The following is a 12653-nucleotide window of genomic DNA, read 5'->3' as shown; positions in this document are numbered from 1 at the left end:
GCCTTGGTAATGGCAGACGCCCCTTTCCCACCAAGCTGCACTGTCCTGGGTTCAGCTGTGCTTGCAGTGAAACTCTCAACCTCGAGCATTTCGAATCGCCATTTTGTTTGTCCCTGTGGGTGTGGGACCCGCTGAGCCTGATCACCTGGCTCCCTGCCTCAGAGCCCCCCCCTTTTTTTTAAGTTGAATGGTTGACTCTCTCCCAGGTGTTTCAGTCGCCTGCTGATAGGGCACTGGGATCTGTGTGATTTCCCGTGCAACGACCCACTGCGCCAGCTCAAACGTCGCTTCCTGGGAATCTCCTGGTCTGGCTCACTGTCCAAGTCCCGTTGAATCAGGTGGATATACTAATCTGCCCTCCCAAATCTCAGATTGCCGGTTTAACAGGGCACCCAGACCAGTGCATTTTGTGTGGAGTGCCACTGCGCTGCGGCCCCAGCCGAAACGGCCGCGCCAGCTGAAACAGCTGTGCTGGCGTCCCGTGTCTCTGCTACACCTGGGAATTTCCCTGTTCTGTGGGCAACAAAGATCCATCTGGAAATGCGGCTTGTACTCACCCTCTGCGTTTTCACTGAGAGCTGCAATCCTGAGTTGCTCCTACCGCGCCATCTTCTTTTTCCCTCTTCTTTTAAGTCTCTTTTAATGTAGAACTGCGTCTACCTTCCTATTGTCTCTTGTTTGCTTTTTTATTAATAATTGAACTTGCTGAAGAAAGTAGGTAAATTGTCCTGTATGGTATCTTACCTGTTGGCTTTATCTGATTGTATCTTCATGGTGTTATTTGACTTGTTCTTATATTCTTTGAGTTTTCTTGTAAGCTGCGATTTATTAATTTTTTAAAATTATAAATGTGTTAGTTTCCTATGGCTGCTATAACAAATTACCACAAACTTAGTGGTTTCAAACAACATATATTTATTCTCTTATAGTTCTGCAGGTCAGAAGTGAAAATCAGTTTTTCCGGGCTAAAGTCAAGGTGTCAGCAGGGCTGGTTATTTCTGGAGGCTCTGAGAGGAGAATTCATTTTCTTGCCCTCTTTAGCTTCCGTCACTGCTTATATTCTTTGTCTTGTGGCCTCTTCCTTCATCTTTGGAGCATCTCACACCATTCTCTGTTCCCAGGGTGACGTTGCTGTTTCTTCTAACTCTGATTTCTCTTACACCTTATGAAGTGATTAGTGTGATGACATTGGGCTCACCAGAATAATGCAAGATAATCTCCCCATTTCAAGTTGCTTAATCACAATCACAAAGTTCTTTTTTGCTTTTTTTTTTATTAATAATTGAACTTGTTGAATATAAGAGAACATTCACAGGTTCTGGGGAATTAGAATGTGGACGTATTTGGGGGCTGTTATTCAGCTTAGCATAATAAAGAATAGTATGAAGCTGAACATAACTCTTGTTGACTTTCAAATAAAGCAAGGTTGAATGTACGTATGTAATAGAGAGATAGGTAAATTCAAATAGTACACAGGTTTAAAATGAAGATTAAAAACCTTTCTGTTTCACCTTCTGATCTCACCACATCCTCCTCTTATACTTGTTCTTTCTCCAAAGCGGTACTGTACTTCTAAACCTTGTTTATGTCAAGGACCCTTGGAAGTCTAGTGAAGCCTATGGATTCTTTTTTAAAATGATGTTTGCTCTTTTTTTTTTTTTTTTATAATTTGTGGATTAAAATAGAATCAGAAAGGAAATTAATGTTAAAATAGTTAATATTAAAATATTTTGCAATATGGTGATGTGCTTATGAACATATTAATAAGATCTAGCAGCAGTTCTAATAACTTCTATAATTTTAAAATATAGTGAGTCTAAACAGTATTTTGGATGTCTGCAACAACTGTATTATATGAAAATATGTGTGATTTCTAATGGCGATAGAATCACAGATACCTAAAGAAAATGGATTCTAGTGAAAATACAGGTGTAATTTTCCCTCCGTCTGTGGTAGGCTAAAGAAAATCTCCCACATAGTCACATCTTAATCCCTAGAATCCATGAATGTTAGTTTATGTACCAGAAGGGACTGCAGTTATGATTAAGTGGGATGTTGAGATGGGAAGATTTTCCTGGATTGTTTTGGTGGGCTCTTATGCAGTCACTTGCATGTATCCTTACATCCAGTATCCTTACATGAGGAAAACAGAAGGATATTTGACATAGTCTTTGAGAAGACTATATGATAGAAGCATAAGGCAGCAGAGTCAGAGCTGTTGGCTTTGGAGATAGAAGAAAGGGCCGTAAGGCCGGTGAAACAGTATATTCTGTAGAGCAGCGATCCCCAACCTTTTTGGCACCAGGAACTGGTTTCATGGAAGAAAATATTTGTAGCAGGGAGTATGGGGGGAGGATGATATCAGGATGAAACTGTTCCACCTCAGATTATCAGGTTTTAGATTCTCATAAGGAGGATGCAACTTAGATCCCTGGCACGCACTGTTCACAATAGGGTTCGCACTCCTATGAGAAAATAATGCTGAGGTGGAACTCAGGCGATAACGCTTGCTTGCCCACCACCACTCACCTCCTACTGTACGGCCTGGTTCCTCACAGGCCATGGATTGGTACCAGTCTGTGCCCAGGGGTTGGGGACACCTACTGTAGAGCATCTGGAGGGATTGTGGCCCTGCCGATACATTGATTTTGGTTCAGAGATAGTGGTTTCGTACTTCTAGCCTTCAGAATTGGGAGAGGATAGATTTTTGTTGTTTTTAAGTCAGCAAGCTTGTGGTAGTTTACTACAAAATGCATAGGAAACAAATACACTAGGCAAATTCACAAATTTCCTGAATTCAGTCCATACATCTGATGGTAAGGAGGTGGAGAAGGTCCAAGAATCCAAGTTGAGGTCCATGCTTCAAAGGTAACCACTGTTAACCTTTTCCTGTGTATCCTTTTATTCCAAAATATTATACTAGAGTGAATGTTTGTCCTTATGTATTGTCTGTTATTTAACAACTCATTTATTTGAATTATAAATACATATACATAATACAAAGATTTTAAAAGGATATAGTGAGAGTAAGTCTCTCCTTTTGCCATTCCCTGTTCTTTCTTCTGTAGGCAACCACGGTAAACCAGTTCTTATATATCCTCCCAGGGATATTTTATACATTTACACATATATGTATAAATTTTCTTCTCACACAAATGGTAGCATATTGTACAAACTATTCTGTGCCTTTTCCCATTTGTTTTTTGCATATAATAATGTCTTTCTCTTGGACTTTGTCCTATCCAGTACATATACTTATGCCTATTTACTATTCCATTGTTTGGTATAGCAGACCATAAACAGTCTCTCATTAGACATTTAAACATTTTGTTAGTGGACATTTAAAGTTATTTACTGGCTGCATGTGGTGGAACACACTTGTAATCTCAGTACTTTGGGAGGCCAAGGTGGGCAGATCACTTCATGTCAGGAGTTTGAGATGAGCCTGGCCAACATGGTGAAACCCTGTCTCTACTAAAAATACAAAAATTAACTGGGTGTGGTGGTGTGTGCGCATAATCCCAGCTACTAGGGAGGCTAAGACAGGAGAATCACTTGAATCTGGGAGGCAGAGGTTGCAGTGAGCCAAGGTTGCGCCACTGCACTCCAGCCTGGGCGACAGAGTGAGACTCCATCTTATAAATAAATAAATAGGTAGGTAGGTAAGTAAAGTAAGTTATTTACTGTCTTTTGTTAGTTCTATGAAATTTTCCTAGGCCTTCATTTTCTCATCTGGAAAACAGAATCCTATTGCATAAGATTGTTATGATGATTAAATGAGAAAATGATCGAAAGTCTTTAGAACTAGTACTTGCCCCATGGTAACATGGAAAAAAACATTACTGTTTGTTTTGGAATTTTTACTTGGAATCTGTAACAATGACTGTTTCTAAAATTCTACTTTATACTGATGAGTATTGGGGATTTTCCCTCCATTCCTTTTATGCTACACAAACCTAAGGAAACCAATACATTTCTTCTTGTTTTGTTTTTTTTTTTTTTGAGACGGAGTTTCACTCTTGTTGCCCAGGCTGGAGGGCAATGCATGATCTCGGCTCACCTCACCCTCCTGGAACCTCCGCTTCCCGGGTTCAAGTGACTCTCCTGCCTCAGCCTCCCAAGTAGCTGGAATTACAGGCATGCGCCACCACGCCTGGCTAATTTTGTATTTTTAGTAGGGTGGGTTTTCTCTATGTTGGATAGGCTGGTCTCGAACTCCCGACCTCAGGTGATCTGTTTGCCTCGGCCTCCCAAAGTGCTAGGATTACAGGCATGAGCCACTGTGCCCAGCCAAATTTGTTGTGATTTTTAATCTTTACTATTGCTTAAAAGAGTCATTGGTTTGTGTCTATTTTTTTCATTTATTACAAAAATAGTTTAGGAGAAAACATATTTGAATGTATAAAAGGATTTTTCTCACAATTGAGGTCAATTTGTTATATTGACATTATTTTCTATAAATTCATTTCTCTTAGACACATAAAAAGCTGACTGTGCTTTTGGTTTGGTAAAGGATCATAAAACGGTTATCTGGACAACACTTAATGTTCTCATATTCTTTGTAAATTGCTATTAGGCTATAATATATAGAATGTTCTATATAACATAATAAGTTTATGCAAAATAACCATTTTTCAGAAAATTTTCCCAGACAATATTACTAATCACTGGTAATATTGTGGTGTAAAATGCTCGATAGCATTCCACATTTTAAAACCTGCATGCTTGCTCCTTTAAATGTCTATACAAAGTGATCTAATGCTGATTTTTGAAACTGGAAAGGACATGAAAACATAGTAATATAGGGATAGAGCAAAGAGGAGATATACTCACCTCTTTGTTTCCCTTTAGTCACTTTAAAATAAAGCCTTATATTTAGGAAATTGCCTATTTGTAAAATCTTGAGGCTGGGCGCGGTGGCTCATGCCTATAATCCCAGCACTTTGGGAGGCTGAGGCGGGTGGATCATGAAGTCAAGAGATCGAGACCGTCCTGGTCAATGAGGTGAAACCCCGTCTCTACTAAAAATACAAAAATTAGCTGGGCATGGTGGTGCATGCCTGTAGTCCCAGCTACTCGGGAGGCTGAGGCAGGAGAATTGCTTGAACCCAGAAGGCGGAGGTTGTGGTGAGCCGAGATCGTGCCATTGCACTCCAGTCTGGGTAGCAACAGCAAAACTCCATCTCAAAAAAAAAAAAAAAAATCTTCGAATTACAGGGTGGGGGGACAGTTTAAATAGAATGAATTCTTAGAGAATCTCGGGACAGAGGAAACACTGGGTTGTGGTAACTGATCCTTTGATTTATATTATTTGAGCAGAGGAAATATGGAGATAAGCAGGTTAGGGTTAAATTTTGCTATCTGAGGAAGGGGCTTGATGAGGGGCACAATAGAGATGTGAGTTGATTTATTTGCCATTATTTCACTTGTGGACAACTGGATTTTTGAAATCCACATTTAGAAATACATTTTTAACTTTTAGGAGTTCATATGTGTGGTTGTTCTTTATTAAGTTCCACACATCTCCCCCAGTGTATTACTCTGATTCCAAAAAAAAAAAAAAATTCATTGAACTGTAAGAAAGGATGGACAGTGGATAGCAGGTAGGGTAAAATAAAGTAAGTTGGGCTGATGTTGGTTTCAGAACTTAAATCTCAGTGATAAGTATAGGGCTCCCTTGTGATTCAAGGCCAAGCTTGTAAATTAAGCTGCTTTAAAGGAATGTTGGAGACAGAAGTGAGTTAGAAATGTAAAAATAGAGCTGGGCGAGTTGGCTCATACCTGTAATCTCAGCACTTTGGGAGGCCAAGGAGTTTGAGGACAGTTTGGGCAACAGGACAAAATACCATCTTTACTTAAAAAAATTAGCCAGGCATGGTGGTGCACGTCTGTAGTCCTAGCTACTTGGGAGTCTGAGGTAGGAAGACTGCTTGAGCGCACCACTGCACTCCAGCCTCCTGGAAGATAGGGTGACAACCTGTCACAAAAAAGAAAAACTGGCTTTTTTTTTTTTTTTTTTTAAATTTAAACAGAAGCACAGAGATAATTGTAAAATTCTTAACCTAAACTGGCTTTGGCAGTGTGTTCCCACCCTCTCCCCACTCTTCTTGTTCTAGTTGTTTATAAAATTCTTCTTTAGTTTTGAAGTGTTTGATAGAAATATTTAAATGTCATTTAAACATAAATTGGGATTGCTTCAGTTTTCCTAATTCTGACACCTAGTATGTCTTACCATCTGAGAATAGGCGAAGTTTTTATTTTCATAAAACTAGACATAAAAAGACATGTACACATAATTTTCTTACAATTTAAGACATTTCCTTTTTGTAAATATCTTGCCTTTTACACCATTTGTGTAAAGGAAGATCTTTAAATTGTATTAGAGAACTTTTTGCCTATAGTTTGGTTGTAAAAGTACATCTTGTAAAAATTAGCTAGTATAGATTTAAAATTTTCAAACTATTGAAAACTTTCTGGGATTTTTTTTTTTTTCCCTTCAGGTAAAACAGACTTGAAAGCATCTAGCTTTTCACTTTTCTGCCACAGGGTGGTGTACAATACTTACTGTCTGAAATTCTGTTTGGTGACTTCAACAGCCTAATGGAACCCAACTTAGAATATTGTAAAAGTTCACTTTGCGCATTAAAATAAATTGTTTATGAGAGAAGTTAGTCCTTATACAGGGGCCCAATTTTTATTTAAAGGGTCTCTAAGGGGCTTTTATAGGAAATGCAGTTACATTGCATTATTATCAATTGAAACATTTGGAAATACTTTCAGACTTACTACAATGTTGTAATAATAAGAATAGTACAAGAAACATCCATATACCCTTTATCTAGATTTATTTATTGACCTTCTATCCTATTTGCATACTTCCTTTTTATATATGTATATTTTCTAAGGAAACATTTGAAGCTAAGATATATACATCATGACACTTTTCTCTCTCTCTCTCTTTTTTTTTTTTTAAGATGAGGTTTTCACCATGTTGGTCAGGCTGGTCTTGAACTCCCAACCTCAGGTGATCTGCCTGCCTTGGCCTCCAAAGTGCTTGGATTACGGGCGTGAGCCACCACGCCTGGCCTCATGACACTTTTCTCTATATGTTACATTGTGTTTTTCCAAGAGATATTCTATTATGTAACCATAACAGTACCAACTTGAGAAAATTTATCGTTGATATAATTCGTTTATCCAGTCTCCTATCAGTATTTCAGTTTGTCTTTTGACTCAGTAATGTCCTTCACAACATTTTCCCTACCAGTTCAGCAGTCTCAGGTCATTTATAACATTTAATTGTCTTGGCTCTTTAGCAATCTTTTAACCTGGAATAGATCCACAGCCTTTGTATTTTATAATAATGACATTCACCTTTCCTTAACAGAACATTACTCATTTCCATTTGAGTTTGTCTGGTGATTCTTCATAATACAGGTTATATATTCTCGGCTAGAATATTATATAAATTATGTTGTATCTTCCTTAGAGTATTACCTATATCCATCCTCCTCTTATTGGTGGTGTTACATTATGTTTTGAAGTCTTTTTTTTTTTTTTTTTTGTCAGTTCAGATGTATATGTTTAGAAGAATAATTAAATGCAATTCTAGTATGTGTAAAAGCAAACATTTTCTCTAAAGGAAGATACTTAGACTAATGCTCCCAGTAGGTAAAATGTAATTTGATTGGAAGATTTGAGGTAGCACATTTTAACTTTAAATTTTGCAAAGCTCTTAATGTAGTATACTGGCATTTAATCTGACCCTGGATTGCCAGAGAGAATTGCTGATATCCTCCTTGCGACCTGCCGTCATCATGGTGAACAAATAAAATCTGAGTAGGTGACATTAGACAAAAGTCTGAGACATCTCAATTATAAATTTCTGATGTCACAATTAACAGCAAAGCCAAATAATGTTGTACTCTCTGAGTTTGGGCTTGCATTAGTGCAGTTTTAATACAAAACAAGCATATATTGGAAAGAATATTGTAAACTTCTGAAAGAAATTATCACAAGTCTTTTTTAATCCTTTGGTTTTTTGATGGATTTGTTACTGTTAATGAATGGATACAATTTTGTGAGTAGGAAAATTTCCTAAATATTTCTAGTATGTTAGCCTTAGAATGTGTATAAAAATTCTCAGAAGGTAATAGAGATACCTATTTTGAAGAAAATGGTCACATAGCTCATTTGAATATTTATAATTTCTTGATCTTTTTGCTGAAAAGTATAATATTAATATTAAGATGGTATAATGCTAAGAAAGCACATTAGTTTGCAGCTCTTTTCTGGAACATAGTGAAACTTTTTTGTATGATCTTACGTTTAATCCTTTTACTTTGATTGCATATGTATGTTATGTATAAAATATGTATTTTCCATATACTGTAGACATCAGAGCATTTGAGGTATGAAATTAAATGAATATAAAGTAATTTGAATGCCAAAATGCTCATTAAATTTAACAGTTGAACGTGAAAAATTATTGGATACTGCTGTGAGTTATGATTTCTCCTATCAGCTATCCTGCAGAGTATGGAAGGGAGAAAAAATTACTTCCATGTTCCTTTCAGGTTTTCCCTTGGTTTTACAAATAAGTATATTGCTTAAATTGCTAGTAGTTTGTAGCTGCTGCTTCTGACACTTGTATACATGTTTCTGAGTTTTCATAGTACACTGAATGATACCCTGGGGGCTTAGAAGAATTCAGCCTGTCTTCCCTAGTGCCTAACTTAATTCTAGGAACTTGGATAGTAAATATAATGTGATTGAATATAGTTTTAAAAGTCGATGTCATTTTCATTTCCCAGGCAAGACATCTGTATAGATTCTACTTCATCCATGAGAGAGAACAAGCAACCTGAAGGTTTGGAATTAAAACAAGGTATGAATCAAGTACTTGATTATTGTATAAAATTTACCTGAAGAATAGAAGCATTTTACCAATAATACATTTTCAATTTTCAATGTCTGACTCACCCCATTTTACAGATAGAGGAAGAGAGCAATTTATTTGATCAAAAGTCAAAAGTGTAAAGAATATATCCTTACTTCATGATTCTTTTAGTTACTGGAATGATTATATTTTGTGATGTATAGTGAGTTACAGATGCTACCAGGAAATGCTTTATCATCTTGAATAATTTTATTTCAGTAATTTATATATCCTCAGCTGCAAGACATTGGAGATATGTTAACTGGGTAGCTTTGGGTTGTATGTGGAAAAAAAATCAGTAAGTTTTATAAGATAACTTTTCCCCTGGAGGTATTTTTTCCTTGTTTACTTTCTTTCTTCCTTATTTATTGCTTTCTTGTTTTTGACATTACCAGCTGGCAGAAATAAAGTGGTAATTTTAATTTATTCAAGCCAAGTACATTAGTAGGGCTAATCTTTTAAATGTCTTTTTTTATCTCTAGTAGGAAAAATTGAAAGTAAAGTAAGTTTTTATTAGCTACTCAAATGCCAGCTCACATTTGTTTCTGATAAAATTAATTCAGAGCAGTAAGAATTTGTTGCAGCCAAGAAGATTAACTTATCTATTATGTAATCACCTAATCTTTGATGGCTTAGAATAGTTTCTCTAAAATATGAGTCATATGAACTTACTTAGTAGCGAAAAGCAAGTCATTATTTAGGCAGAATTTTTTTTAAAACTGGTCTTTTATTAATGCTTTATTTAAAAAGTGGAAAAACAGGTTAGATAATGAATTTAGTGATTTGTTCAATTTATGTGTAGAGATAGCAAAATCTAGATTTTCTGTAATTCTCATTTATTTACTGTAGGGTATATGAATATTTCTGATTGTTTCAAAAATTCCTACTGCTTTTCAAAAGTCCTGTTGTGATAACCTCGCATCCGGCCAGACAAAATTACGTCTTTGTATCCTGACTACTTCTGAGAACCCCCGTAAACTCAGATTCAGTTTGGCATTATTTGTCATATATAAATATATGCTAAACACACATTATTTTTATATAATATAATCATAATCACATTACCTTATATTTCATATAATTAGATTACACCTCATGTATAATTAGACTACACTGCTACTGTTTCTTCTTTGTTTCTGCTCTTTGTATCAAATGAATAGGCAGTATGGAGGGTATGCTATTAGATCATCTGAGGAAAAGAGAATGTTCTATAAAGGGTAAGAAAAGCTAGAATGGGCTGGTTGATTTCCAGTTCCTAGGAAAAAAGGGAGACCACAAATTAGCCAATGTTACCTTGTAAGAAAACGTTTTTCTCTTCTCATGTTCACACACTCAGAGTTCTTTAGAACTGTCTTCCTAGTGTCAACAGCCTGTTTTGCTGTGATTTCTTATGAGAACTTCAGTCATTTGAAAACCAGTCATGAAGGTGCAAAGAGGGAGAGAGGAAGACCTCCAATGAGCCAGATGTCAAAACTCCAGGCCTTTTACACTTAGCAGCCTGTACACTACACTTAGGTTCTCACAATGGTATGAGATATTAAGAATACACTGATGGCATCAAGCAGAGTTGAGAAAACATGAGATCAAAATGCAGCAGTACCACTATATGATAGAGTTTGTGCTCATGTTGAGACTAAATCTATAGGAAATAGTTAAATTAAGTTTTAGCCTTTTTTTAAAAGTAGGGAATTAAAGTTTTTTAGAAGAATATCTACAAACTGTTAAAATTTAAAATGTTTTATTGCATAATGGGTAAACATATTACCTAGAATATTTATGAAGACCATCTTCCAGATAAATATTAGCATAGCTGAAATCTCAACCAGATAGTAATTAACTTGCTTGAAGTCACCAAACAAGCTGAGGTATGTCAAGAAATAGAAATCCTGATGGGCTCAATAAAGATTATTCCCTTTTTTCTGAGTGCACTAATACTGTCTATTTGTAATGTGCATAACCTGCAAAATCTAACTTTTCTTGCATAGCTAGCTATTTTTGCTCACAGTGAGCTCAATAAAAGCAGAATATAAGTTCCTTGTGAATGCATTGTCATTTTAATGGCTTGGTCAATTGAGAAAATTCATTGAAGCTTATTTAGTACTGAAGTAACCTTTTGTTCAGTAGACCAAAATATAAAGCAACATTGAATTTTCTTTTTGCATATACCATTAATGGTATATAAGTTACGTAAGTTACATTATCAGTATTTAGAGCATTTAAAATGCTGAAGCATTACTTGAATAATAAGTATTAATTATGAATTAAGTTGAAATTGGCATTTTCTTGTACTGGTTTCATTCATTTTTGTTGATAGAAAATATTTTTGAAACTGGCAGTGCTGAATATGAGTATCAGATTGTGCACTAACTTCCACTGCCCTTAGTAATAGACTAGTAAAAGGAACTACCTTAACAGTGAAAATGTTATTTAAATGTAAATATAATCTAGCCAGGCGCGGCGGCTCACGCCTATAATCCCAGCACTTTGGGAGGCCGAGGTGGGTGGATCACGAGGTCAAGAGATCGAGACCATCCTGGTCAGCATGGTGAAACCCCATCTCTACTAAAAATACAAAAAAAATTAGCTGGGCATGGTGGCTCGTGCCTATAATCCCAGCTACTCAGGAGGCTGAGGCAGGAGAATTGTCTGAACCCAGGAGGCGGAGGTTGCAGTGAGCCGAGATTGCGCCATTGCACTCCAGCCTGGGTAACAAGAGCAAAAACGCTGTCTCAAAAAAAAAAAAAAAAATTATATATATATATATATATATTTGTAATGTGCATAACCTGCAAATATATATAATGTATTGGTTAAATGATTGGTACTATAGTAAAACAAACTCTTCTGTTAGAAATTCTTTCTTTCTTTTTTTTTTTTTTTGACACATAGTTTTACTCTGTTGCCCAGGCTGGAATGCAGTGGCTCAGTTTCCACTCTCTCCACCTCCCAGCTTTAAGTAGTTCTCTTGCCTCAGCCTCCTGAGTAGCTGGGATTACAGGTGGCTACTACCGCGCCCAGCTAATTTTTGTATTATTAGTAGAGATGGGGTTTCACCATGTTGGCAAGGCTGGTCTCAAACTCCCGACCTCAGGTGATCTACCCACCTTGGCCTTCCAAAGTGCTGGGATTACAGGCATGAGCCACCATACCCAGCCAAAAATTATTTCTTAAATCTTTCATTTTAGTCAGAATGCAGTTGTATAAGAAACATCAGTTATAGTTTGTACTCATTAGCACAGCTGTAGCACATGTGTAGGTAGGTACATGTGTGCATGCACATGTACACTGGCAACCTCACATGTGCAAGTTTGAGATCTTATGTTAATTTCCTGGAGGATTTCAGAGTGCTGCTTTTCAAATAATGATGGCTTATATGAATTTTTTAAGTTGGTCAGTTGTGCTATAGTTAGAAATAAAAACTGTTGAAGGTATTTAGTTTGTAGAAAATATTTTTAAAATGTCAAACAAATATATCTGCTAATGGTAAGTTTATTGAAGACATTGAGCTATAAAATATTGGTCTGTATTTAAATTGTTGCTTTAAAGTTTACAATTGGAGAAGTATGTCATTTTGTGAACTATTTTTCCTTTGTAATTCAAAAATTAAGTTCTTATGGTTTGCATTTCTTCTTGGAAGTTTTCATGAGAGAAATTTTAAAACTATACATGAGAAATAGCTTTGTTAAGTTAGATTGAAGAGTTGAGGTTTATAGTA

General features: G+C 36.2%; 1 protein-coding gene across 3 annotated transcripts in view; it reads left to right on the top strand.

Annotated features, from left to right (window-relative positions):
* Positions 1–12653, top strand: part of CAAP1 (caspase activity and apoptosis inhibitor 1) — a 68546-nt gene that overhangs the window by 41272 nt on the left and 14621 nt on the right. For all 3 annotated transcript variants that reach the window (XM_002742985.6, XM_054256914.2, XM_078370346.1), the window contains one exon: positions 8814–8887. In XM_002742985.6, the coding sequence (XP_002743031.2) occupies positions 8814–8887 (74 nt within the window). The remainder of the gene's footprint in view (positions 1–8813; positions 8888–12653) is intronic.

This window comes from Callithrix jacchus, chromosome 1, assembly GCF_049354715.1.
Source record: "Callithrix jacchus isolate 240 chromosome 1, calJac240_pri, whole genome shotgun sequence".
NCBI lineage: Eukaryota > Metazoa > Chordata > Mammalia > Primates > Cebidae > Callithrix > Callithrix jacchus.
Note: the sequence above shows the minus strand (reverse complement) of the source record. Positions and strands in the feature narration are given on the sequence as shown.